The sequence below is a fragment of the Ictalurus punctatus genome, chromosome 16 (assembly GCF_001660625.3).
Source record: "Ictalurus punctatus breed USDA103 chromosome 16, Coco_2.0, whole genome shotgun sequence".
Classification (NCBI taxonomy): domain Eukaryota; kingdom Metazoa; phylum Chordata; class Actinopteri; order Siluriformes; family Ictaluridae; genus Ictalurus; species Ictalurus punctatus.
In genome coordinates this window covers 5953140-5977500 of record NC_030431.2, presented here as the reverse complement: position 1 = coordinate 5977500, position 24361 = coordinate 5953140, and the positions used below count along the sequence as shown (strand labels likewise).

The following is a 24361-nucleotide window of genomic DNA, read 5'->3' as shown; positions in this document are numbered from 1 at the left end:
CCCAAGCTGTGCACTAAATGTATGATTATAATTGTAAAAAGTTCCCGATGTATCTCCCACTCAGAGTTTTTATTGAATTGTTTTTCAGTAAGATGCATGATATTTATGGAAAAGCTTTCTGTAATATAAACGGTGTGTGTGGACGGTCCCATGTTTGGGCTGATACTGATGTTCGGTGGGAGTGTAAATATGAGATGAAGGTCAAATGAATGGGACTAAAAATGTGTGTGTGTGTGTGTGTGTGTGTGTTTGTGTGTTTCAGATTTACAGCTAGCAGTCTTTTTTCGGGGGTCGAAACGGCCCGGACTATGAGATGTGAAAAGCGAAGGTGGTTTTCTTGTTAATTTAAAATGAACTCGGACGTGTTGCTACTGTTTACAAGCACAGTGCCGGGAAATAAAATCTAGAAATGTATATCCGCAGAAAGCTACTCGAACTGGCGAAATTGTCTTGCGTGGTTTTTCAGTGGTGTTTGTTGGTAAACGAGACCTTTTTAGCTGTCCTCGCGTCCGACGCACGTGACTCGAAGAGGGATCTGTCTGAATGCATGTCGTGGTGACGTCTTTGGCCCGAATCTGCGGTCATTTCGAAATATTGCAAGCTCCTCTGAATATCTGTTGTTTGGTTGGTTTGATTTTTTTTTTTTTTTTTTTTTGCGATGGTGAAATCCCGGAGCGACTGTTGCACTAAGTACACCTCTGTCGTTCCTCTCTTTCAGGTTTTCATCTCAGCGGCACGGTGACGGAACCGGCCACGCCGTCCGAGCCCGAGATGGTGTGCAGCGTGGCCATCAGCTTCGACCGCTGCAAGATCACGTCGGTGACGTGCAGCTGCGGAAACAAAGACATTTTTTACTGCGCGCACGTGGTAGCACTGTCACTGTACCGCGTGCGGCGGCCCGAGCAGGTCAAACTGCACCTGCCCATCTCCGAGACGCTCTTCCAGATGAACCGCGATCAGCTCCAGAAGTTTGTCCAGTACCTCATCACCGTGCACCACACGGAAGTGCTGCCCACCGCCCAGAAACTCGCCGACGAGATCCTCTCGCAGAACTCCGAGATCAACCAAGTACACGGTGAGGGAACGTTCCAGAGCCGCTTCATTTCAATCCGGTGTTTCTATCACTTCGGCTCTGACCCAAGTTCCGGCTGCGAGGGTTTTATTGACGCACTCGTACCCCGTTAGGGAAGGAGTCTCCAGTAACGGTCGAGTAAGTTTCCCGGACGTTTTCTCGGTAACGTGACCGTCTGTTCGTTTAATTCGTCTCCGGACGGAGACAAAAAGAGAAGCTGGTAAGACTCGTTTCTAGCCGGTATGACGAGGCACGGCGCTGCGGCGTAATGAGAATAAAACGCTGCTCCTGCACGTGAGGCTGTAGGAAAGGTCGAGGTGCAGAGTTAACGTCACTACCCTGAATTTGATTCTTTTCTTCTTATAACCGCTCACTATAACGGGTGTGTTTGATTCCTTGTGTATCGTATGGTGCTACTCAATATGGTCGGGGTGTGTGTGTGTATGTGTGTGTGTTTATTCTTGAGTGATAATGTATTACAGGTTACGGAGTTTCCCTGTGAAACACATTCCTCGGTTTTAAAGCTTATTTTCCAGCTGTAGCCGCCTCCCCTTTTTAAATTTTTGTTTGATTTTTTTTTTTTTTTTTTTTTTTTTTTTTTCTGTCTCTGGTGTGTCCCAGGCAGTGGTGATGTAAAGCTCAGAGGGTGAAAGACTCCGGCTCGGCTGTGGCCCGTATTATATTTCACGTTTGTCGGGAAAGGGGAAATCTAAAGCGGATGTTCGAATTACGGGGGGGGGGGGGGGAGCCGGTTAACTGGCACGTTTTGGAAGGGGTAGGGGGGTGCGGGAGCGAGCTTTCATCAGACAGGCCTGTGTGAGGTCACGGTTGGAATGCAGGAAGTTGACTTGATGTGGTGCTTTGTAAATCTTTACAACAAGACTGTAAGCGTTTAAGCCATCAGACACTTTTTATTAAATGTATTTATTTATTTATTTTAAATAAACCCCAAAACATTCCGGTCTGAGTGCCGGGGCGTCGTCGCCACCCCGCGCACACGTGCAGAATCGAGTCTTAAAGTTACTCTTTATGAACCCAAATACACGCCATTCTCGAATCAGGCGTCACTGTCTGGACTGGATCAGGACTGAGTGTATCACTGTGTTCTGATGAAGTGAACGGGTCATATGGAACGCTCTGATTCACCTACCTGTGGTTTCTCTCCATGCAGTAAGCGTTTATATTTCCTCCAACCCCCTCCCCCTACCCTGCAGCCCCCCGCCCCCCCCACTTTTACCTTTAAATCGAACACGTTTTTGCTTTCGTTGGTGTGCGCGTGCTAAGCAGCGCTAACGTTATTGCTTGTGTGTCGTGTCAGGGGCCCCGGACCCCACGGCAGGAGCCAGCGTGGACGATGAGAACTGCTGGCATCTCGACGAGGAGCAGGTTCGGGAACAGGTCAAACTCTTCCTGTCCCAGGGGGGCTACCACGGCTCGGGCAAACAGCTCAACCTCCTCTTCTCCAAGGTAGGACGGCCCCCGGTGTCCCTCGCTTCGTGCCGTTCCAGTATAACGTGTCGCCCAGCTTTTGTAGGCAGAATTTGAAAGTGATTTTTTATTATTTACATTTTTTTGTTGGGTATCAGGGAATTGTGGAATTCCAGGGAATGAGCGAGCAGATGCTGCTGATAAGGAGGCCTCATCTTCAGAGCTCAAAACATGCCCTATTGCACTTTCAGACCTCAAACCTGATTGGGATCAATGTAGTACAAATAAACTTGACGAAATCAGCCTTGTTGTTGGTAGAACACGGCGTTTCTACGTGGATCATCGCCGGGACCGTATCATCATCTCAAGTTTCTGTTAACGGGTGAAGATCCTCCTTTACACCCCTTATACCAAAATCCAATATCTCAGACAGTTTACTGGACTGTGCTGATTTCAACTTCTCTAGGACCCCTTTTTATTATTATTATTATTATTATTATTCATTTCTATTTCTTTTTTTATTCGGTTGATTTCATATGAAAAGGTTTTTAATGAAGTGAGGCCAGGTTTTTAAAAATAAATAAATAAATAAATAAATAAAACTTGTGGAAACTTTTCCCGCCATGAAGATACCCGTGGTGTCCGGCATGGCGTTAAATTCCAAAACAAGCCGTTATAATGTGTTCCGCCATCTTTCTTTCAGCTCCGGATTTTAATTTCTAATTCTTATTTAGAATCCTACGTTCTCCGTTGTAGGCGTTTATTAAACCTTTTAGCCATCATCACCTCGTGTTTTTATTTATTTATTTATTTATGGGTTTTTTTTTATAGTCCATCTTTGGTGTTGGAATCTGTGAGTTTGAGGAAATGCGGTAATACACGACCGCACTCTAATGCGCGCCATACGTCTTGCTGCTTGTTGCAGTGGATTTGGGACATCCCGCTGTCCGTGTGTTTCGGTGTCTCGTGATGGAGCCGGGTTTTGTTTCAGTCTTTTCACGTCTGACCCGCGGGAACACAAACACACCCACCACTTATGAGACTGTGTGGCATAACTGACACAGCTGTAAACACGCCGCTCCTACACACACACACACACACACACACACACACACACACAATTAAGTTTAGCTCTTTTTTGGTTTGAATGTCTTGATGTTCTGGAGGGCTTTAAAGAAGGGATCTCGATTTTGTTAGCTAACGTGTGGTGTGTGTGGTGTGTGTGTGTGTGTGTGTGTGTGTGTGTGCGTGATCTTCTCAGGTGAGGGAGATGCTGAAAATGCGTGACTCAAACGGGGCTCGCATGTTGACGCTGATCACAGAGCAGTTTATGGCCGACCCCCGGCTGGCGCTGTGGAGGCAGCAGGGCACCACCATGACGGACAAGTACCGCCAGCTCTGGGACGAACTCGGTGAGTGTAACTTCAGAGTTTACTTTCATTCACGCACCAATAATTAGTCTAAATCAGTCTAAAGGGTGCGTCTCAGTTGACGCCGTAGCTCCCTAGGTGATGAATCGGACGTGGTGTTGCACGTGTCGGGGCGCTGGTAAGGACCCCGGCTCATTACACAGGGGGACGCTGATGACTCGATTTCCGACGACACGACCACGTCCCCGCGTCGCGTTCACCGACAGCAGACAGGACCAATATGTTTCTGACATTCGTTAGACTCGAGCCGTATATAGAACGCAAGTAATCATTTGAGAGCTACAACAATAACAAGCCACTTACATTTGTAGACGAAGTTGACCGAGTTAGTCCACTTTTTTTTTGCTGGAAGACTTCAGAAACCATGCAGTCATTTCCAGTAAGGGAGTGTATTGAGCATCGATGCTCTCTGGCTTTTGTGGTGCATTGTGGGGAATTTTTCGGGAGCAAACCACTGGAAGGATTTTGCGATTAGAGTGGTGCAGGGACCACGCCGTTTTGTACCGAAACCCGGAAGTCATCATCACACCGGTTCCCTCGACAAAAACCCCACTAGGATTTTCCCATCGGCTTTTGAATTATTCCACAAAATAAGCTCTGTGTTCAACAGACGTTTACAATACGAGCACGCTTTGTCCATCGAGATCATTTTCACAAATGAACACAACTTTATTGAACTTTGAAGCCTAAATACAATCTCCAGAAATAAAAGCTAACCGCACGCTATAAACGAACTACACCACGGTCGCTCGACTTCAGCGTCACCGTCACCGAGCTTCCGACCTCTTTTCCAAACCTGCTTTAAAACACTTTCCGTAATACGGATTTACTCTGTGGATGAATCTTCATCCAGGTCTTTTTGGGAATTGTGCACAACATAACTAAACCAGTCTATCTACAAAGTTTGGCGTGATGACGTTCAGTGTCCCCGACAACGTCTGTAGTCGCATTTAGCAACTTGTTCGCCTTTTTCAATCCACGTAAAAGCTTTTTAAAAAAACTCACGAGTGGGGTTTCACTGGTGTACTTGAAGTCGTAGAAGAAAACGTGAAAATATTTTGCGCTTGTGTTCACCACAGACATTATTTCAGGCTTTTAACCGAAATCACATTTTTAAAAAAAAAAAAAAATCCCGTGACTTCGGGACGATGGAACCGGAAGTGCTAAAACGCTAACTCGCTTCCGGGTTTCATCATTCCAGAACGAAGTCATCCCTGCACCAGTGTATGGAGGCCGTCCCGCTCAGTGCCCTGACTACTGAACTAGGGATCCGATTGAGTGAATGAATCGTGACGACTCGTTTATGTTCGAAATAAATCCCGACTCGCTGTTCCCGGAAAAGGGAAAAATAATCCGTAAATACCCGTAGGGTTCTAAGAATATTTAAGGGTTAGTCGTGTAAAGTTGTATGATCGATGGTTTTGTTTCGAATCGTCCAGAAACTCCGCGTGGTTTTATTTATTTATTTATTTATTTATTTATTTATTTATTTTCCACCCGGTATCAGTGTAGCTTCGTCCCAAAGCCGCGTCCGTCGCCGCCCTACGCGCTTGCTCCTGACGGACACTGCGTATTCGTTTTCCACTCGAGGCCACGCCGGGCCTCTGTGCCTGCAGTATTGCAGCGTGGGCCGAAGATCCCGGAGCGCGACTCCGGACCGGATCGGTCCTTCCGCTTCACTGCGTACGCCGTCCACACGCGAGGGTTAACGACGCCCGCTGCCTGAAGCGGTGCAGGAATGAACGTGGCTCAAATTGGATGGATTTGTAATCACTTAAATTGTGACTGGCTTGCCGCACCGTCACGCCTGCCAATGCTGTAAGCGGCGTCATGTTTGGCCAGCGGGCACGTTTAGAGCCAGTCTCGGTTCCCGGGCACGAGCAGAGAGAAAATCAGGATTCGGCATGGATAGAAAGGCTTCTTTTTAGTCATGATATATTTCTTTTTGTGTGCGATTAAAAGAGCGTCTGTTGTCCTTTCTTTTGTGTTTCTGTGTGCATTAAAGACTTTACGAACAGGCCACATGGAAATTAAGATCTGCCCTTGAAGCCCCCATGCCCAAGCCTTCGTGCTGACATCGTTTTTAATTTATCAGCATTAAAAACGTGTTCAGCAGGTACAGCCTCTGTTCTTTTCTTCTCCGGCAGCCATTTTGTCTCTGGGCAAGTCTTAGAAAGGAGAAGGCCTTGTCTCATTAAAGAGCAGGAAGGAGTAGAAGGCTGCGTCCGATCCACCTTTGTCTCTCCCCTCTCCTGTCTCTTCCCTCTCTCTGATGAATCGCCAGTCCTGTCAGCTCCGTAATTGGAGAGGCCTTCGTTATGAAGGCTGCTCCCCCTCCGCCACCTCCAGCCTCCTGACAGGAGCGATAATGCTAAGACTGTTTCATTAAATCCTGGACACTTAAAGTGACACCAGCGGTCAGGTTGGAGCTACGGGGGAGGTAGGGGTAGGGGTGGGGGTGGGGGGGCTCGGAAAAGAAGTGGTGGTGGTGGAAATAAGGGAGCGATTACGGTGCAGATTTATACGGCAGCGTTTCTCCCTGGTTTCCCCCTTTTTTTTTTTTGTGGCGAGAACAAAAGCTCGTTCGCCTCAGACAGGCCTGCGTGGGTGGGTTTGGTGAAGGATGCTCTGGGGTGTGTGTGTGTGTGTGTGTAGGGGGTAGAGATAAGGGCAGAGAGTCTCGGCAGGTTGATGGAGACGGGTAGCGAAGGCTCAGATTAGCAGCAGCTCAAGGGATGAGGAAGGGAGCGTGTTCACGTGTGAATATATTCAGCGAAGCTCGATATTGTTTTAATTAATCTGCGTCGCTGTGAAACAGAAGCCTTTTCATCTAGATGGGGTCTGAGTTTCAGTAGAGCACGAGGAGAGATATGAGACAGGGAGGAGAGAGAGAACAGGATGAGGAAATTAGGCCACGACTTGTTTCTGCTGACATAATTCCACCAGCAGGCTCTGATCCTTTACATTAACCCGGCCTCGCAGCCGGAAACGCCACCGAGCGAGACCGTACCGCCGTAAAGGCACGGAAGCTGCTCGATTGCGATACCGCACCTTGTTTAATATTCTCCTCGCTACTTTTCCCCAAACACACAGGATTATCTTGATCTCCATCATAATGAATTACCGCCGCCGTGGTGGCCCGCTCTGCCTCGCCTCACCTCGCCTCGCCGCTCCGTATGTAATGCACTACAGTCGGTGTTGCCAGTTTGGGGGATTTTGTCACCGAATTTAGCGACTTTCTCATTGTTGCTGCGACTTTTATTAATGTCTTGTGACAAGGAGCTATTTTGGCTATATTTAAATAAAATTTAAAATAATAATAATGAATTTTTTTTATTTGAGGCGGTTGAAACCTCGCACTGGTTTTCCCCACACACCGTGATCTCACGTTCAGTCATGCCTGGAGTCTGCGCAGTGAACACACAGACAGCAGTACGGCCGCCATGTGACCTTTTATCATCGTTAACATCAAGATGGCGGAGGAAAAAAAGAACAAGCAGCATTTCGGAAATGGCTGGCTGCAAGAACCGACATTTAAAGACCGGCTTCAGCCCGTTATGGGAAATGCATCGAAAGCTTCGTGCAAACTGCAGAGTCGTACTTCACGCTAAGGAGTCGGATCTAAATAAACATTCGCCATCACCATCGCAAGGCCTTTTTCCCGTCAGAGGTAAGAGGCAGGCGCGTACGGACTCGTTCGCATCACCCAGGAATCTCTCAGTCGCGGAACCTGGACGTCCCCGAGCGCTTCACGTCTCTGAACGCGGATCGATCGGCGGCGTCGAACGCCTGATGCGCCGTCTTTTATTCAAAAACGTGATTGGCCGCCACTTTATCGGTGAACTCGTCGCACATGTTGGCGAGGGACCCTTCGGTCTTTTAATAGACCGATCACATGACCTTTCTGTAGCGAGAATTCTGGGCGTCGTGATCCGCTGATGATCCGAACGGAGAACTGACGGTCCTGTTTTAGATAACGCACGCACGCACGCGTTCACTGGATAAAGATCTGCTATACGAGCGGGGGTTTGGAAAAGATACACACATGCAGACATGGATGTGCTTTTTGTTTTGGAGACTTTTGAAGGGGCTTCTAGAGATTTGCAGAGGGAGGAGTTTGGCAACACTCACTACAATCCTCCGAGTGGAAATTTGATTTATTTGTTTGCAGATTTCCAACCCAAGATGTAAATCAGGGGGAATTTAAAAACAATATTTAACAAAAAAAAAAAAATTAAAAAGTATCAATATTTTGCAGTAAGTATTCTGCACAGTTGCTTTAGTATGGTCATATTCCTTCAAAAAAAAAAAAAATGAATAAAAAAATTCCAATGTAGATATCCAACCCATGCTGGAGGCAGTATTTTTTTTATTATTATTAATTTATTTATTTATTTAAAAATAAATATTCTCCCCATTCTAGAAGGTCTGTAATACTTGCACTGCTGCACAAAAAACTCCCCGCTCCCCGCTGAAGGGTTTTTATACCGTATGTATATATATTTTCCCTTGCAAGACTAGATCTTTTTGCTGCTCATCACCCTCCTGTTTTGGAAATGGTTTATTCCAGGGTATGAACTGGGATGGCACGTCCTGATTGCACCTTCTCGCTTCCTTCTGTTGTCCTCGATGCCCAAACAAAAGGCGTGCCAGCTTTCCTCTTCTCTCCCCTCCCCCGTCTTCTCTTCACATCATCTCTTCCATATTTCCTCAGTTCATCCCTCCCTCACACCTTCCATCTCCCTCTCTCTCTCTCTCTCCCTCTCTCTCTCCATTCTCTAACCCCTTTGTCTGCCTTCACTCATCTACCCCATCCCCATCCCCCCCTCCATCACCACCAATCTGTAATTGTTCCTCTGACATCGTATTTCTTCTCCGCCCGTCTCCCGGCGCGCGCCGCCCGCCCGCTGCAGGTATTCTCTGTATGTTATTGTGGCACGCTCGGGGAGTGATTAAACCATCGTACATGATCTGTATTGCATGGGCCTCTCGCCGGGGTCCATCCATCACAGCCTAATGCAGCCGGCCGCGTGACTTACAGCTCACACCCACGCCTGGAACGGCCGGCCTGGGAGACGGAGCGGGTTTTAACCCGGAGAGAGAAAGGCGCGATCGATCCAGCGCTCACTGCGAGCGCGTTCTGTCATTTTTGGTTTGTGCGTGCGGCGGGACGTATAACCTCTAACCGAGCGGCCCACCACGGGAGAGGTTTAGGGGGGTCTGCGTTTTACAGAACAATCCAGAATACTGTGGAGGGAAAAAAAACAAACCATTTTGTCCCCAATGGACAAAAAACAGTACGCTTTCGTCTAATTATACTCGTGAAGAATCGCGTTCGAGAAATGCATGTGGGGTTTCGTTTTAAACATGACATCACAACACATTCAACAATTATGCAAATGAAGTACACTCGTATTCATTTGCTCATCCAAACAAATCAGTAACTGTTTACTTTTGTGTGGTTTCTTTTGAGCTGTATTTTCATGGTTTTTGTTTATACTTATTATTGTGTTTGCTTTTTATTTTTCTGTCGTTTTTTTATTTTAATTTTTCATTTGAATTATTTTGCTTTATTTATTTTTATTTGTCTATTTTAAGAGACCCTCTGTACATGGTGACTTGTTTAAAAATAACCGGATGCTTGCTTCCTCCGATCGTTGTCTTTTTTTTATTCAGTGTCTTGCTCTTGCTGAGATCCGTGTATGAAGGATCTGCTCTAGACTCGTACGGCCGGCGTGTGTAATTGAGCTCTTAAACAGGATCTATCGCAGCGCGTCAGGCCTCGGGACTCTTCAGAGGATCCGCAGAGGAGGCGATTATGCCAGGGCTGCTAATGAGCGCGGCGCAGATTAGCATGTTTAGCAGAGGAGCGAAATGAGAGCGGTGAGCGGCTCGGGACGTTAGCTTTAGCACCGACGCTACGGCCTTCGTGGAGGTGGTTAAAGGTAGCCTTCCTCGTTCCAGCAGTCAGGTGACCCAGTTCTGTGTCTGTGTAAGAGTCCGATGGACTGAACGCAGATTTTCATCTGGACGTGTAACGGGTATCATAAAGTACTGAAGGGACATCGGCCGGTGCGTGTGTGCGTGTGTGCGTGTGTACGTGTGTGTGTGTGTGTGTGTAAAACCCAGTTTTATTGTGCTAAAAGCAACAGTTAAGGACAGTGGAGTTTTTCTGTAGGACCTGGCAACTCGCCCTCATCTCTCCCTCTCTCCCATCCTGTCTCTGTCCTCTCTCCTTCTCTCTACCTTCCCCTCTCTGTCCTCTCTCCTTCTCTGTCCCATCCTGTCTCTGTCCTCTCTCCTTCTCTCTACCTTCCCGTCTCTGTCCTCGCTCCCTCTCTCCCATCCTGTCTCTGTCCTCGCTCCCTCTCTACCTTCCCGTCTCTGTCCTCGCTCCCTCTCTCCCATCCTGTCTCTGTCCTCGCTCCCTCTCTACCTTCCCGTCTCTGTCCTCTCTCCTTCTCTCTACCTTCCCCTCTCTGTCCTCTCTCCTTCTCTCCCATCCCCTCTCTGTCCTCGCTCCCTCTCTCTACCTTCCCGTCTCTACCTTCATGTCTGTCTGTTCTGTCTCTCCCCCATTTCCCATCTCTCCCTCCCTCCTTCCTCCTGCTTTCTCACTGTTCCTCTCTCATGCTTTGTCTCCCCTTTCCCTTGTTCTCGTTTTTGTCCCCTTTTACTTGTTCCTCTGTCATCCATCGCCTCCCTATCTCCGTCTCCCTGTTCTGTGTGCTAACCCTCTCTCATGTTCTCTCTCGTGTGTGTGTGTGTGTGTGTGTGTGTGTGTGTGTGTGTGTATTTATCTCTGTCTCTCTCTCTCTCTCTCTCTCTCTCCAGGTGCATTGTGGATGTGCATCGTGCTGAATCCTCACTGTAAGTCCGAGCAGAAGGCCTCGTGGCTCCGGCAGCTCAAGAAGTGGAACGGTGTGGACGTTTGCCCCTGGGAGGACGGTAACCATGGCAACGAGCTGCCCAATCTGACCAACGCTCTGCCTCAAGGTGCCCACGCCAACCAAGGTGTGTGTGGACATGTTCAGGGTTTTGTGCAGACCAAAATTAGTCTTTAATCAGTCTTTAATCAGCCCAGAAACCTGCCAGTGCCTCCATTTTTATTGGGCTTAGTGGGACTAATTGAACGGCATAACGACGACTCCTCCTCCTCCTCTTCCTCTACACATTTCTGTCTTCACTTTGCAGTTCATAACCCACGGCAGATTTAAACGAAGCGCCTTTAATGAAACTTTGTGTGTTGTGCTTTTGTAAGGGCCAAAAATGTCTGTAAGGAGTCTTTTGTTATAAATATTCATTTCCGCTCTCTAATAATTGTGAGGAATGATATCTCCAAGGCAGTGCTTTGCATTGTTCGGAGTTTTCTCAGCTGTGCCAGGGGCATGAATACGGAGGAACGGTATTACAGGACTATAATTATTATTGTGTTTAAAGCTATTTTGTGCTTACATCGATTTCCCCCCCCACCTTTACTTTCAATCCACAGTCCGCTGTAGAGTAACGTTATGTGATCTCGCCTCAAACGGCTGCTATAGATAACCTTTACAAACGGCAAAGGGAGCGCTAAAAAAAGATCCGCGGTCCGTCTTTTAAAGGGAAAAACGATAACCGGTGTTTATCGAGTGAAAACGTACACCAGTAACTTGGAGTATAATAAATGAGGAAACTCGCAGAATGCTAATGTTGTGTATTACGTTACATTACGTTAGCAGGTTTGCTAGCTAGCGGAGTGGTTGGTGTTGGTTTTGTTTTTCATCTCTGCATATAGTTACACACACACACACACACACACACACACACACACACAGTACAATGGTGGAATGGAATTTTCTGAATGCGTGTCAGTTTGGGGTCGAGCTCTAGTTTGCTCCACCTGTGTTAGTGTGCGGGATTGTTTTGTCTACACCGGCCATAGGGGGAAAATAAACCCCAACACGGTTTTTAAACTTCTCAGACGTTATGACTGCAGACCGCTCCTTGCTCAAGCACTGCGAGTAAAACCCTGCCATGACCTTTCCACTCAGCGCTCTCCCTTCTCCGCTCTTCCTCAGATTCGAGCGCTCGGCCTCACCGGACAGTGTTCACGAGGGCCATCGAGGCCTGCGACCTCCACTGGCAGGACAGCCACCTGCAGCACATCATCAGCGATGACCTCTACACCAACTACTGCTACCACGACAGCACTGAGAACTCCCTGTTCGACTCGCGCGGCTGGCCTCTGTGGCACGGTAAGCGGCTCGAGCCGGGGATAAAAGACATCCGGGCTGACTCGCTAATTTTGTTTTGTGTGACATCAACGGGGGAAAAATGCGAAAATTCTTAACTACTTGCAGGCTGACCGCAATCTCTGCGCGTGATGACCACACCACCCTTTACCGCTCGCTGCATACAGCTTTACTGACCTTCTGAAGAACTTAAACCAGGCTTTAGTCAGAGAGAGAACGGGGAATGGTTCAGAGCAGGAAGGAGTCGTTTTATCAGTAAAACTAGCTAAAGAGGCTTTCACCCTGGCAGTTTAGTCGGAAACGGAGCACTGTATGGCGTCCATGGAAAAACCGGGAGCAGGAAGCGCACCGCGGTACCGCACCCGAGACTACTTGTAGTTCGGTTGCACCGGAACTGTGGCGCGATTCCCGTGAATGTGAACACACATCGTTCTCGGTACCCGATGACGGCGACGTTCGTTGCGTGTACCATGCGTGGCAGGGGAACGCCGTGGGACGCACAAAAATACGTTTTTGTCCTTTTCTGTCCTTCTCCTGGACATCTGATGAATGAGAAGAGGGGGGAAAAAAAAAAGAAATATGGTGACTCATGTCAATCACACACACGTTCACACAATTCGGAAATAGCGATCAGCCATCCAGATTTTGTAGTTATTTATTTATTTTATTATTATTTTTTTTAGAGATGCACCGATGTAGTAATGTCAGCCGGTAATCGCTATCGGCCGATAGTTTAAAAACATCCGCTAATCAGAATTAAATGAAGATGAGCTGACAAAAACGTGTGTATATGTATATATATATATGTGTGTATATGTATATATATATGTGTATATATATATATATATATATATATATATATATATATATATATATATATATATATATATATATATATATATATATATATATATATATTGCACAGAAAAATGTATCTGCAGAGTAGTATATTTCATATCCAGTTCATGTTAATATATAAAAGTTGATATTATATTTCAGCAGTTTGATGTTAATGGAGTAGAAATGCTTGTGTTTGTGGAGAGTGAGTGAATTGTAAAAAAAAAAAAAAAACCGCCTGTTAATCTCCGTCAATGTTAATATGAATTAATAACATTCAATAAGTTAATAATCTTACTTTAATCTTCAGAATGTAGTTCATGTGTTCATGTTACTTAGAGTAAAGTGTTTTCAGTTCATGAGACCAGTCACTGTCAAACAACTTGCTGAAATGGAGAGAATAACGTTTGTATTTGTATTTCCTTCAGAATCGTGGAATTAATTATTATTCATTTAAAAGGAGGTATAAAAGGCAGAACTATCGCGTCGGCCGATATCGCTCTGAGTAATCGGTTATGGGTAACGGCTGAGAAATTTAGTATGGGTGAATCTCGTTTGTTTGTTTGGACTGGGGGAGGAAACGTGCTCACCATAAATAATTTTTATAGTCGCTGAACATCCTCAGAAGACGTTGGTTCCTGTTACGCCTGCTGTTTTTTGGAAAGGAACCAGATTATACACGACGTTGGTTGTTTTTCCCCTAATAGTCTGTAACATTTTGTTTGTCTTCATGTCCCACAGAACACGTGCCTACGGCCTGCGCCCGGGTAGACGCCCTGAGGTCACACGGTTATCCGCGAGAGGCCCTGCGGCTGGCCATCGCCATCGTCAACACCCTGCGCAGACAGCAACAGAAGCAGCTGGAGTTTTTTAGGAAGCACAAAAACGGTGAGCCGCTTCACATCCCGCTCTTCCTCAACCGGCACTGACCACGGGTCCCGAGAAAACGCAACACGCAGGAAAGCTTTCCCCCAACAAACGAAGGAATCAAGATGAACGAATGAATGGGGGTGATGGCGACGTTGCCGGGTAGCGTGATGCAAATGAAGTCATGCGTCGTTAGCCGAATTTGCATTTTGAGCGTACTGTTCTCTTAATGCCGGTTTTTGTAGTTGGATATTCGGATCATGTATGCTCTGTGCTAAGACGCAGCATCCATCAAGCAAGCAACCGTCCTGTATCACATTCTGACACTGGGGACAGATTGAAACCAGCGTTGTGGGCACATGTGCTGAAAAATGTCTCTCGATCTTACAGTAATCAATCATTCCTATGGATGTCGAGGGTGTTCTTTTTTTTGTTGTTTTTGTTTTTTTTAAACAATAATAATTTTTGGTGCAGTTTTTCCCTTTAAGCTGCAACGTCCACTTATGCCCACTGTTGCTGGGGTCAATTGCATTTAAATGCAAATGACTACCTGTTGTGGGACTAGCGCACGAGCACTATTCACATTCAAATGAGGAGGCTCGGTGGCCAGAATGTAAAGTGCCATTGCAGTGATTTGCACAGGAGCTGCAGGAACGGAGGCGTCCGCAGCTCTCAGGTGTCCGCCATTGTCCTTTCGCAACAAAGGAGAAGTCACGCTGAAAAAGTCTTGAGTTTTGTCTGGGTGAAGGCCACGCATGCCAGACATGCGGAAATCCTTCTCTCATTTTCCGTAGCGCGACGAGCCGAGGTTACGACAAGCTTATGAAACGTGATCGGAAAGTATTTGAACTATGTAAGCCTGCAAAAAAAAAAAAAAAAAAAAGAGAGACTGCTTTTGATGTAGGCTTCACGGGTGTGTGGGTCCATGCAGACTCAACAGGGCGTGCTGTTCTAGGAAAATAACCAACGACCAGACGGTGAGACGTTCCCACCCTGAAGTTTTCCATACCTGGGTACAGAATGGAGCTGTGAACTTTTTATATCCATTTGTAGTTACATACCCGTACAATTTCCTGTGAATGAGCTGTTACTCTACAACACCGGCTTAACGTGCGAGTCTTAATTTATATATATATATAAAAAATAAAAATAAAAAGGTTCCGTAAAGCGCAGTACAGTAACGCTTCTCAATCCCCCCGTCTCTAGAAACGCTCTATAAAGGGATGACGTCCATCACGAATCTGGAGGGCTGGGTGGGCCACCCGTTGGACCCCATCGGCACGCTGTTCAGCACGTTGATGGAGTCGGCCCGCGGCGTCGAGGAGAGCTCAGCGGACTTCTCGGGTACACACACACACACACACACACACACACAAACAGCTGATGCAGCACCTCACCACAGCACCTGAAGTTCCACACACTGTTGCCAGGCCATGTGGAGGGAACTTTTTTCCAGCAGAACGGATTCAACCATTCAGACTAATGTAGAGGCAGAGCAATGAATAGCAGTAATAAGCACACCAAAAAGATCTAATGATGCTTTCATGTATGATCTAACCTGAGCTGATGAGTCAATGGAGTCTCAGTGTAGGGTATTTATTTTATTATTATTATTATTATTATTATTCTCTCATGTTTGATTAACTTCCCTGCTTTTTTAAAAAAGTATTATTGCTTACTTTTACTGGATTCCTAGTTCGAGTATTGCACCTCTACAGTGACACACGCTCCTCCAATTAACCCTGATGCGTTGTGGTTCGGTGCACAATCGCACGCCGCTGTGTAACCGAGCCAAACCGAGAAGAGGCTTTTTTTTTTTTTAATCCAGGCACACAAGAGTCAGTGACTGCATTCTTTCCCCCTGCATTTTTAATGCGTTTTAATTTTAATGTTTTTTTGTTCCCCATCTCTTATTCATGAGCTTTGATTGGCGAGATGGCTGTATCACGATCACCGGCACCGTAATTACGCCTTATTGTCGCCTTCGGGGCCCTCCGAGTTCTAGGTTGGCACCGTCCGATGGGTATGAATGTTCCCTTCATGTCCTCGCTAGGCACACGCTCTCAAGCAGCCGCCATGTTTTACTGGCGCGAGCCTCTGAAGGACCCGTAAATCATGGTTTTAGTGGGAAACTCGTCTACTAACGCTGTCTTTTCACCTGCTCTTGGGCTAGAACAAGAAAGGTTCTAGTACTGAGCTCCAGTATCACCTCCACACACTCGCTGGCTAGCAGTCCTGACCAAGGCATTAGCAGCGTAATGTTCTGTCCTCTGCGCGCCGCTTTGAAGTTGAGTCTCGGTTTATTAGCCGTATGGGGAAAGGGGAGTGAGGAGGAGGGAGGTAAGCAGAGGTGTGTGTGTGTGTGTGTGTGTGCGTGCGTGCGGGATGCCTTGGTGCCTGGTTGTGCCCCCTCCTCTTCGTGATTAGCACGTTAAACCCTCCTGGGATCAGGCACCCCGAATCCAAAGAGGCATCATTAAAACATTACGATCCTGCTCACAATTATCCTCAAATGAGCTAGCATCAGTGGGAATGAATAATCTCGAGTCTGAGAGCACTTCTTATAATAAATATAATGGTTAGATGAAGCTGATGGCGGTGGGGGAGACATTGTTCTGGGACTCAGGTTTGATATTTTGGTGAATTTCTGGGCGTTTAAGTAGGATTTGCTCACTTATGCCGCGAAGCCTATCACAGCAGAGGACTCTCGGGTGATCCAGGCCTAATTTCAGTGCCAGCCTGAAGCTCTCTTCTCATTCGCCAGAGTCTCTACGGAGCCCAGCCCTTTCACAGCCAATTAAAAGGGTGGATTTAAATCTGCCGAGGCGTTCCGAGAGAACGTACTGGAGTTGGCAGCCGTGTAGCCAGAGAGCAGTGGAGGATGAAGGCTTTAGCATCTTCCCCGAAATCTAAATCTAGTTCTGGTCCTCCGCGTTTTCTCCCACAAGCCCGGTTTAAAACACCCTCCCTGCATTTAGGTTTTTTTTTTTTTGTCTGGCTCTGTTTGGTATTTCATAATCTGCACAATAGCAGTCTGCCCTGTGCTGTTTTTTGTTTTTGCAAGTCCAGCAAAACTCTTTCCTTCGCTCTGAGGGGTAATTGAGCGTGGCTCGCCCAGTGTCCTGGCAAAGACAGCTGCTTCATTAGAGAAAGCTCGGTCCTCTCCGGTGCCTCATTATAATGCACCAAGGCCAGGCACAGGCTCCTGCGAGGCAGCTCTCAATGCGGAGGTGAACTGGTGTCAAAATACCCGGCCGCTTTAAAGAATGCCCGGCGAAGGACCGTTTTAATTGCTGAAGTTTACACTAAGAGAGTCGGCTTTAAACAATAGAATTCTTAAAGTCTAGCAAAAATGAACCATTCAGTGGACTCAAAATGCATAGAAATGTCGTCTTTATGTACGGTTAACCCTGAAACGTCACTTATGAATAACGTCATGCTGTACTGACACGATTCAGTTTCCTGCTCAACTGCTGTTTTGTTTTTAAACCAGACATTAAAAGCTCCCTAAATTTCATCTTGAACCCTCCTGTAAATATAGGTTCGCCATAAAAAGCCCGTCAGCAGACGTTACACGGTACAGTCAGTATGGAAAGCATACACTATATGTAGTGCCTTTATTTATTTATTTATTTATTTATTTATTTATTTATTTATTTATTTATTTATTTATTTATTTCCTCCCCCCACAACCTTACTTTCAAGGAATCTCCAAATTATAGCATTGCTAAAAGCCCTGTCGTCTTCACCAGCAGGCACGACGAGCTCCAGCAAGCACGGTGATGTGCATATGTTCCCCACGACACGCCGTTTCCTGGAGGAGGGCGAGTCCTACCTGGCGCTGGCCGTGGAGACCGCTCTCATGGGCCTCGGGCAGCAAAGGATCATGCCCGAAGGTCTGTACGCCCAGGAGAAAGTGTGCCGCAACGAGGAGCACCTCATCGCCAAGCTGCAGGAGGTGGAGCTGGACGACATGCTGGTCAAGATCTTCCGCAAGCAAGCCGTCCTCCTGCTAGAGAGTGAGTGCTGAGTTTTACTGGGCAGAGGTGTTGTTGTGTTGTTTTATTTATTGACCCGTCGAGTATGTGCCACCCCGCAAGAGAAGGATACTGATGTGGCTGTGGAAGCTGGAGGGGAGGAATGAACATGATCTAATTTAGTCAATTTAGTTTTATTAGCATAGCGAGCATTTTTGGCTGCATTCTGATATCAAGGCATGATTTGCAAAGCGCTTTGTTTTGCAAAAACAAAATGGAATCCTGCAGGGCCTCGGGGGCCTTTTCAGCAAAAGCTCCCCAGCCTCCTACATCATGCAAATACCTTTTGAGTTTCCGGGCAAGGTTAAACCCTATCGCCAATTAATTCCAGGAACGTGGCACGAACACACTGGCAGTTTTTAGTGTTTATTTTTATATATATATATTTATTATTATATACACACAGTTTTCTGTTCATCTGGAAGCCGGTGAATTTGAAATGGTGCACTCGAGTCAGGGCCGTTTCCTGCACAGTGGCGAGTGTGGAAAGAATGCAAAATGGCCACTGCAGGCAGCCTTGCTCCGAGCGCCACTGCCTCCTCATGAAAGAGGGAAGGAAGCTGGCCACGCTGCGTCCCTTTCTCCTTCCTCGCCTCCCTCTTTCTCTCCCTCCCTCCTACCGGCCCATGCCAGCAGCCGTCACATGGGCAGTGCAAACAGGAAAAGCATGCATGAATGGCAAGACCCTATTACCAGAGTCTCGCTCTAATACACTCAGCATTCTCAGCTGTGTCCGTGTGTCTCTGGTCTCTCTCACACTGTTTTTGTGTTTGTATTTTTACTTGACTGTTTGCGTGTGTGTGTCTGCCTCAGCTAGGATATGTGATTGCTATTGTGTTTGTAGATCAGTTACCATGGCCCGTTGTGCATGAACGTATGCGCGCGCGTGTGTGTGTGTGTGTGTGTGTGTGTGTGATGTGGTCGAGGGCCTCCTCAGTTGGGAAAAAAAATCTAAATAATCTAATGATAGGGGGGAAGCAAAGCCCTCGCATATGGCTTCTGGCATGGCAGTTTATCTTGTAGGCCAGTGTGAAAAAAGAAAGAAAGGGGGGAAAAAAAAGACCTTCACCTACTTGAAAGTGGGCTCGCACTTTCATCTGGTTTGGCGAAGAGAAGAGAAGAGAGGCCCTGAACAAATGAGCGCTAAGCAGATTAGCACTGAAGCTGTGTTAACTCCAGAAATGGTACGCATTTAGGCCCAGGATTTAGCTCCGACTGGAACACATTTGCTGCAGGAGTGAAATTGTTTGTTTTTTTTTGTTTGTTTTTTTTTCCTGCTTGTCTGTCTGAATATGATGAGAGTAAAGCTGTGACACTGGTATGTACTTTTGGTTAAGGGGTTGGAGGTTACGAGGTAGCTTGACCCATTCCCGTCCACTCTCGAAGGAATTCTGACCAATCCTGCGCATTCTCTTGACCCGTCCTGCTTGTTCCTGCAGTTATTGTTGTTTGCAGTCCTACTCATTTCTGTCGGTAAAAATAAGAACGAAGCTGTAATGTAAATCGCAGTGACCTTGAAGCGGTTACTGAAGATTAACGAATGAAAGCAGTAAATACACCGCATACGCTCTTACGTGCATGAACGTGTCATTTCATTGTCCTTTTGGGATTCATATCTGACCTCCCACAAGCATGAGAGGAAAGACTCTGAGTAAGAAGATTCGATGGAGGTACGCCTCCAGTGTGGGTCTGTTTATAGAAGAGTCTGTCCTCAAATCAGTGTAATATTTTGTCAAGCCTAAATTTGTACCTATATTATGTGGGAAGTGTGAGGACCGGATGTAGGGAAAAACTGGGAAAATGTGGCAACGTACCATGCCAGAATCAGCAAATCCGAACAATGTAAAAGTGCTTTTTATAAAAACAAAAAAAACCTGTGTTCAGCTTTTCCAAAAGTGAACGGCATAAATCATTTTCTTTGGTTACTAAGGTTAAGAATGTGGGAAAAAATGTCTTTATTGTTTAACCTTTTGATCTTTTGTTTGGAAAATTCACAAATACTTTGCTCTCATGAATATCAAACAATTGCAAACACAACACAGGCACTCTGAGTCTTCTCCTATAATGCCTGATGAGGTTGGAGAATACATGGCAAGGGATCTGAGAGCGTTCCTCCATACAGAATCTCTCCAGATCCTTCACATTTCAAGGTCCACGCTGGTGGACTCTCCTCAGTTCACCCCACAGGTTTTCTACGGGTTGACTGTGTGGCCAGTAAACCTTTTCTGTGTTGATTTTGATGTATGTTTTGGATCTTTGTCCTGCTGGAAGATCCAACCACGGCCCATTTGAAGCTTTGTCAGAGGAAGTCAGGTTTTAATTTAATATCTGTTGATATTTGATAGAGTCCATGATGCCATGTATCCTAACAACATGTCCAGGTCCTCTGGCAGAAAAAAAACAGCCCCAAAACATTAAAGATCCACCTCCATATTTATCCGTGCTCATGAGGTCCTTTTCCATATGGCCACCTCTCTGTGTGCACCAAAACCACCTCTGTGTTTATTGCCAAAAAGCTCTATTTTGGTTTCATCTGACCATAGAACCCGATCCCATTTGAAGCTCCAGTAGTGTCTGGCACACTGAAGATGCTTGAGTTTGTTTTTGGATATGAGAGGTTTTTTTTTTTTTGTTCTTTTCTTGAAACCCTTCCAAACAGCTTGTGGTGATGGAGGTGACTTCAGATTGTAGTTTTGGAGACTCTCTGACCCCAAGACACAACTAACTTCTGCAGTTCTCCAGCTGTGATCCTTGGAGATTTTTTGGCCACTCGAACCGTCCTCTTCACAGTGCGTTGAGACAATATAGACACACGTCCAATTCCAGATTGATTCATAACATTTCCAGATTTTGGAAATGGGCATTTTCAATGCTTGTGCTATTTTCTTATAGCCACGTCCCATTTTGTGAAGCTCAACAACCTTTTGCTGCACATCACAGCTATATTCCTTGGTCTTATCCTATTGTTGTGAATGACTAAGGGAATTTGGCTTATGTGTTGGTTCATATTTCCCTATGAAACAGGAAGTCATGGATGAACAATTTCCTAGTCTTCTACAATACGGCTTCTGTTCTGTTCTTTTATATTCCTTCGTGCTGCTATGTTGACCTAAATTTCCCCTACGGTGGATTAATAAAGTTATATTTTATCTTATCTTAGTCACCCAGGTGTACTAAAAAAAAAAAATTAAAATATAAATTGTAATATATTTTCACGTATGAATTCATAGGGGTGCCAATAATTGTTGCACACCAATATTTAACAAACTTTTTCTTAATTCATTATTTAATTATTTCACAAACCTGTGTTGCGTTTGCAATTGTTTGATATCCGTGAGAGCGGAGTATCTTTAACAAAAGATCAAAATGTTCAAAAAACAATAGACAATTTTTCACAGCCGCCTTTGCTCATTTACCAAGGGTGCCAATATTAGGGGGGGGGGGGGTACTAAATGAAACAAAAAAAAGATCTTTAAACAAAATAATAATTTGCACCAATCACATTCCGTGTGTCCTGAAAAGTCTCAAAAAGAAATTGTGTATGCACATGCAGTGAAGCTGTTCAGATGACAGCTGCTACACTAAAGTACTCATACAAATTAGACATTGTATGTTTGGATGTGAGTGTGTGTATATATCCTCAAGAGTGTGTGTGTGTGTGTGTGTGTGTGTGTGTGAATTTCTCCCTACAGGTGGGCCCTACAGTGGTTTGGGGGAAATCATCTGCAGAGAGAGTGTTCCAATGCACACATTTGCCAAGTATCTGTTCACCTCCCTCCTACCTCACGATGCCGAACTGGCATACAAAATTGCACTGAGAGCAATGCGGTAAGTGTACACACACACACACACACACACACACACACACACACACACACAACCTTCCTTCCTCTGAAACATGTTACGTCTGCAGCACCTAGAGAAAACAGCATGGCTTCCCATCCCAACCCCCTCTCTCTGTCTGTCACAGAAAGGGGGGGTGTTAAGATTATCTGGCACACTGTTTAATCAGAATGGCGCCACTTGCTTGAAGACGTGCTAAATAATTCACTGCTGCTGAAAATGAGTTTCAGAAAAAAAGCAGGAACAATAAGAAGTACAATCTAATTTGGGACAGGAAAGTGGTCTTCTCATTTCCCCTCCTGTGGAAAAATGTGTGTGTAATACATGCGTGTGTGTGTGTGTGTGTGAGCACTGGATTTGAGGGGTGTTTTTATTTTTCTAATGAGGCATACACAAAGGTGTACATTAAATACTAAACATAAGCGGAGCGCTTTAAAGAACGCACCTGATTTCAGACAGGTCTCCAAGCAAAAGTGCAGCCTGGTGATTATGAAGCGAAACATGAAATGCCCTAATAATTGGCTAAATATATCAAGCTGTCTGTATTACTAAAGCATTAGAGCATACCTCATGACCGAATCACGAGCAAGTTTCTTATCGTTTTGGACCTCACAAACAAACTGTAAAATACATTTCATAGACCACCTCGAGTCCAGATTTATTTGATAAACTATTCAAATATTAGACTTTTGTACAGTGATTTTCTGGCTATTCTTTAAAAAATCTCAAATATATTATCAATCCAAATTGATATTATTTTTAGGCTACTTGCTTTGAGTTACTGGGGTTTTGGATTAAACCCATTCCCTTAATAACTATAATATGTCAATCATGGATATAAAACATTTCACAGTGGTGGATTATATTTCCACCACTGTAACTTTTTTTTTTTTTCTTTTCTTTTTAATCACAGACCCCCTGGCCACGGCTCCAGAGCACATGCGTTCAAATGCTAGAACATTTCAAAGGCCAGAACAGCATGAGTAGCTTAGTGCATGGTTTTTAATGAAATGGCTCCCTATAATGATTGATTTTCTGTACGTGGAAGCCAAAATGATCTACAAAAGTTATTTCTCTCTAATTTCACTTCACTTCACTCATCTATCTTGTGTTTAGACTCGACTGGAGTCTAGATGTTCGCAATTATGTTCGAATCCTTTTTTTTTTTTTTTTTAAACATTACAATTCTATCCAAAGATTAAAAGCCTATTACTTTTGTTAATATAAAGCCAGTCTGTAACGACGCCCTCATACGTAACCACTCTGTACCCACCCTCAAATGATGCGTCAAACGATCCACCAGGATCAGATGATCCAATACGAGTGCCTTCGGAAACGAGTCACCTCGGCCTGCTGTGGTGGCCTATATTAAGCATCACTGGTTTGTGGTGCAGGGGGTCCAAACGCCTAGGAATAAAGGTAACCAAAACCAGGACAGTGTTTTTATAAGCCAAACCTTCAGTTTTAGTCTTTTTTTTTTTTTTTTATAAATAATTGTGGATTCTACGCGTTCGATCGGTCGATTTCTGTTCAAAACTTACAACCAGAGCAACGTTGTACCGAGATTAGATTATATTTACTGCGGCTTTGCAGCTGAATTGAATCAAAGTGAGATCCACCTAAATTTAGGTGCAGCAGCAGCCCGAGGCTCAGTATTGACTCGCGCTATAAAAAGAACTTGCCGTCCAAATAACATCTTTCTTGATCTCCGTATCCCATGTTTCCCTTTGCAAAAAGGGGTATGAAATCAACACCATACTTTTTAATCTATGGTTTTACATGTATGTGCCTCTCCAGGTGCCGTGCAGTTCATCTTGCTCTGATACTACATCATTATTTATAGCGCAGTACATGGACTACATTATATTTCCATACAGTAACCCATCAGGCTGTTGTGCCAGTGTATTTAAAGCTTCACCCTTCTGAGATTCAGAAGTAGGTTCTGTATATGGAGCGGCCCAGCATGCCTGAACGTTTGCAACGGCCAATGTACCGACAGGATCTGGGGCCACACCAGCACAATGTAAACATTTAGGTTTTGTTTCTGTCAAGTCTTTTGCAAGTCATCTGAAAAAACATACTCATTTAGAACTTGAAAGTGAGCCACGTAGTCTCTTAAGCCATATCCGTAAAGCAGGGGAGCATATCCAATTGGCTGTGGGTCAAGAGCAAATTACTGTTGCCCTCATAGCGATGTTTGATAAAGGATTGAGCATCCGAATGAACGGCCTCCCTGCAGTGGTTCCTTAAAGAGCCTGGACCTTTGTGCGGGGGCCGTGCCCGGGGCCGTCTCCAGGCTAAGGGCTTCTTTTTTTTTTCTCTCTGTCTTTTTTCTTTTCTCAGAGCTTTAACTCTGCAGTAATAACTGTGGAAAAGGACAGCGTGGTCTTTTAGAGCTGAGGGGCCCGCACTGCTCTTGTGGAGCAGGTGAAAAGTTCAGCATTTTCCTTGAGACGGTGACTAGAGCCAAGTGTTGAGCCATGACCATGAGAAGCATTTTCTCTTGCAAGCTTGCTTACAGGAATTTTTTTTTAGGGATACATAAAAAGACAATGTTTTTGAATACGATACAAACGAGATGCTATAATTTACTGCATGTTTTTTTTAAATACAATT

The 24361-nt window shown here is 45.4% G+C and overlaps 1 protein-coding gene and 1 long non-coding RNA gene across 3 annotated transcripts in view; one reads left to right on the top strand and one right to left on the bottom strand.

Annotated features, from left to right (window-relative positions):
• The window catches only part of zswim6 (zinc finger, SWIM-type containing 6), a 66048-nt gene that overhangs the window by 35841 nt on the left and 5846 nt on the right, over positions 1-24361 (top strand). The window contains exons 2-10 of one of the 2 annotated variants that reach the window (XM_017489556.3): positions 719-1075; positions 2391-2539; positions 3762-3912; positions 10765-10944; positions 11988-12164; positions 13740-13886; positions 15072-15209; positions 17621-17884; positions 21595-21730. In XM_017489556.3, the coding sequence (XP_017345045.1) occupies positions 719-1075; positions 2391-2539; positions 3762-3912; positions 10765-10944; positions 11988-12164; positions 13740-13886; positions 15072-15209; positions 17621-17884; positions 21595-21730 (1699 nt within the window). Of the gene's footprint in view, positions 1-718; positions 1076-2390; positions 2540-3761; positions 3913-10764; positions 10945-11987; positions 12165-13739; positions 13887-15071; positions 15210-17617; positions 17885-21594; positions 21731-24361 lie in introns of both variants that reach the window. The other variant, XM_017489555.3, reaches the window with a different exon arrangement.
• Positions 17850-24361, bottom strand: part of LOC128635181 (uncharacterized) — a 69907-nt gene continuing 63395 nt past the window's right edge. The window contains exon 3 of the long non-coding RNA XR_008398074.1: positions 17850-17992. This is a non-coding gene — a long non-coding RNA (uncharacterized LOC128635181). The remainder of the gene's footprint in view (positions 17993-24361) is intronic.